The 3,903-nt window shown below is 38.4% G+C and overlaps 1 protein-coding gene across 1 annotated transcript in view; it reads right to left on the bottom strand.

Moving 5' to 3' along the window:
• Positions 1 to 309: 309 nt before the first annotated feature.
• The window catches only part of ptprfa (protein tyrosine phosphatase receptor type Fa), a gene marked incomplete in the record, with an annotated part of 110,171 nt that continues 106,577 nt past the window's right edge, over positions 310 to 3,903 (bottom strand). The window contains 1 exon segment of the mRNA XM_035652778.1: positions 310 to 387. Coding sequence (XP_035508671.1) covers positions 310 to 387 — 78 coding nt within the window.

Below are 3,903 nucleotides of genomic sequence, written 5' to 3'. Positions count from 1 at the left end.
CGGTCCAAATCCTTCCCGCTTAAGTGCAGTGAAATACACAAAAATGCTAAAAAAGACACAGATGGAAAGAGAAATCTGCACAGGACTGGTGAAAACGACACTTGGCCGAAGCAGGTTTGCGTCGTTGTATAGAAAATAGCGCGCCTCAGTGACAGCTGAGTGTCCTTTCCAGTCAAAATGAGCAGAGCCTTGAAAGCCAGTTTTCGTGCTGCCGCCTCGAACGCAAACAACAGCAGAGTCCTTGAGGAAAAGCTACCCTGGCGTCGTGTGACTGTTGACTGCTCTGCGGGATGTTGGTACTGAGGCATGTTAATCAGCCATGGGTCCACTACGAAAGTACTGGTAGCGTGCAGAGGACGCTCGGCAGGCCAACTGATGGCACTTTTCCTGAAACAATGGGAGAGGGGACATGTATCACAGATGTACTGTAAAATTAAAAATATATCTTTTGAGTTCTTACCTGCAATGGAAACCCACTACTCATCTATAAAGCTTGCAAAATTAAAGCCAACAGATTCAGTTGTGAAATTGGCAGTCACTGGTAAGGGAGCAGGGTTAGGGATTTAAGAGGCAAAAATATGCTGTTGGGCCCCTACTGACCACCCTGGACTAAATCTCTCCAAGTACATTAGCAACACAGAAAAATAACTTCATTATTTTGGCCCGAAAATTAAACCAGTTACTCCTATGCGTACCGTTCTTCCAGCTTTTATCTGTTAAATTGTTTGTAGTAGTTTTGAGCCAGAATGTTGGTATTGTTTGATTAACACGAGTGAATGGGTTTTTGTTAAGGATTCCTGGGGAGTCTGGGACCCAGCCAGGTTGGCTCGATTCTGTTGGTGTTCAACAGCCTGGGAGTAAGAAAGATAGAGTTGAGTGACGTATATGTGATATCTTATTATGTGATATGTGTATTATGGTGATAACAGTAGTCATTTATTAGATTCCTCTTGAGTTCTTTTAACATCGTTAAATCTATAGTCAATGCTGCATATTAACTAGAAATTCATGTCAGCGAATAAATGTATAAGAAATAAATATTAGAAAATTAATAGTAGTAGTAATGGTTTAATAGATAATGCATTATACTGTTAAAGCATATTGCTGATATTATTGATTAATGTGATAATAATTAAAATGTAATGTATTTTATTAAATTGGAATTATATATAGTACTTAAGTTAATGTTAACAATTAATCATATTTCTATGTGATTGTGTTTGTTCATGGTAATGAAGAAACATGTCACCCACTGGCCTGTCCCATTGGGAACAACTTGGGGTTCAATGTTTTGGTCAAGGACACTTCAACATGTGGACAGGAGGAGCCAGGGATCAACCCTGCAATTAGTAAACAACCACCTGTATTTCGTGAGCCACAGTTGCCAGTGTGGCTCACTGATGTGGTTTAAGTAGTTTTTGCAACAATTAAGCTCTATGGCACAGAGGAAGAAGATAAATCAGGCCCTGGATACACTCAATATGTTTTTTTTCCTTTTTTTTTCTAGTAAGGGGTAGAAAAAACATTAAACTTAAATCAAATGCTTCAGAGTGGATACCAACAACATAATAATGCATTTCCATCCTGGTGCAATCCCGGATCTTGGAAGTATAATTCTAGTTTATTTTCCTAGTTTTGGCCACGATTCCTATCAGTCATAATAACATGGTACTCATAAAGTTCATTTCAGATATCTAAGAAATGTAATGTTGTGATAAAAAGCCTGATGAGTTTGGACAGATAATGAGGTAATTGACCCCTAGGCGCACACAGAGCAGCAGGTGTCATTTGGCCTCTGTTTCAGCAACATTTTGCAGGTTGACCATAATTTGGAGGATATTCCTGTTTCAATGTTGACCTTCTATACTTTCTGTAGTTGTGTGCACACTAGGGATGGTAAGAGTCACTGATTTGCATCAGTGCACTGGCAAAAAAGTTGAAGATGAAATTGCTCTGTTTAAAAAAGTGTGCTTAGGATATAATTTGGAATTAACTGCAGGTGGATCGTTTCAAACATTTTTGCATCAGTAAAATCTGAATTATTTGTTATATGACCAATGTAAATGTGACTAATACTTTCTTATTTAGATTGGTTCCTCTCTAAACTGTTTTTCTAACTGCTTAAGAAGAACCAAAGAAATAAAATCAAACTATCTGAACCATATTGAGTTGCATAGCCACTATCTTTTGCATCACATCGTGTCACCTTGAATCATATTGTATTGAATCAAATCGCATCACATTGCACTACACCACTCCCATTATGTATTGTATTGTATTGTATTGGCAATAAATCTTGATGCATATCGCAACAGTCTTAGTGAAATGCACATCCTTAGTGCACAGTTTTTCCTGTGCAATGGGGTTATTAACAGCACTGGTCGAGGCAGACGACCACCTACCTATAGCTGGGGTCTCTAAAAGTCTCTTCAAAGGAAGTTTTTCCTTGCCGCCGTCGCCAAGTGCTTGCTCATGGTGGAATTGTTGGGTCTCTGTAAATAATGTTATAAGGAGTTCGGTCTAGACCTGCTTCTGTTATGAATTGGCGCTATACAAATAAAACTGAATTGAAGATAAATAATCTTCTTATTAAGAATAAAGTTGCCTCCTGTGTGAACTGTCTGTAGTTGAATAGGGTCGGCCTACACTGCTGTATTTTAACATCGGTCATAATAACGGTACTTGGGAGAGCCTGATATTTATTTGTTACACGCTGTAAAAGATTTGAGAAACACTGCTTTAAAAAGATATTCAGAAAATGCAAAAACATTAAAAAGGTGTTTCATTAAAGCTCCGTTCTCAATGGCTTTCAGATCTAAATCAGGAACATTACATTTTTAAAACAATATTTGTTTGAATTTTGCTCTCCACTTCATTTAATTCATTTAACTCACAATATCCATTCAGATTTTTTCATCTTTGGTCACACCACTGTATCTTCCTGTTCCACTATTTTCTAAGGTGTTATGTGGCGTAAAAAGTCTGAGAAACACAGTTTAAATAATGTGGATAAACTGGTAACTGATGGAAACAATGACCAAACCAAAAATATAATGCAAGTTGTATTATAATAGAATAATAATAGAATATTAGTCACCTTACAGCCAATTAACAGTTGTCCAGTTAATAGGTTATTCCAAAAGGGATCCATAACAGAGTGCTACTAAAAGATAATAAGTGGTTTAAGCTGGGAGTCCATTCTATTGAAGTTCTCTAATGCAGAGGTAATGATACAGTGGTGTAAGCCTGCTGTCTGACTCTCTATTTTACATCACAGGCAGTGAGGTGAATGAATACTAGAGGTCATTGGACACTTCCACTAATCATCATAATCACGACCCCCCCCCCAATCTATCCTAATCCACACTGTGCACTTTAAAGGTTGGGCTCAGAGAGTGCCAGAGCTCCCTGTATCTCACTGCACTCTTAATTACTGCAACAGGAATTAGAGAGGAATTACAGGACACCCCTGCCTCCTTCCCCATCCTCCCTTAGGTGGGGGTGCCCAGAGGGACTTCATTAGGTGCTGACAGCCAAGAACAAGCTGAGAACACCCACCCCCACTGTAAAAAACAAGTAAAAGGGGAAGTCCTAATTCATTAGCCCATCCTTGTACTCATTCCAGTGCACTGGAATGTATTTCCAATTAGTGCTTGCTTTTTCATGAAAGATAATGCTTCTCTGAGATTGTTTATTTGACATATGACAATATCAGTACTGACATCTGATGCTGTATGTATGACTGTGTTACTAAACCCTTTTAAAATAATAATTTGTTTTATAAGACCCTGAACACATGTCAATGAGCCACACTGTTGTGTGACATGTTCCTTTATTACCATGACACCACACACACACACACACACACACACACACACACACACAAACACACACACACGGACA

Source organism: Morone saxatilis, unplaced genomic scaffold, assembly GCF_004916995.1.
Source record: "Morone saxatilis isolate NCDOM2014 unplaced genomic scaffold, NCSU_SB_2.0 Contig12, whole genome shotgun sequence".
NCBI classification, from domain to species: domain Eukaryota; kingdom Metazoa; phylum Chordata; class Actinopteri; family Moronidae; genus Morone; species Morone saxatilis.
The sequence above is the reverse complement of the archived record's forward strand: the minus strand, read 5'-3'. Positions and strand labels throughout refer to the sequence as shown.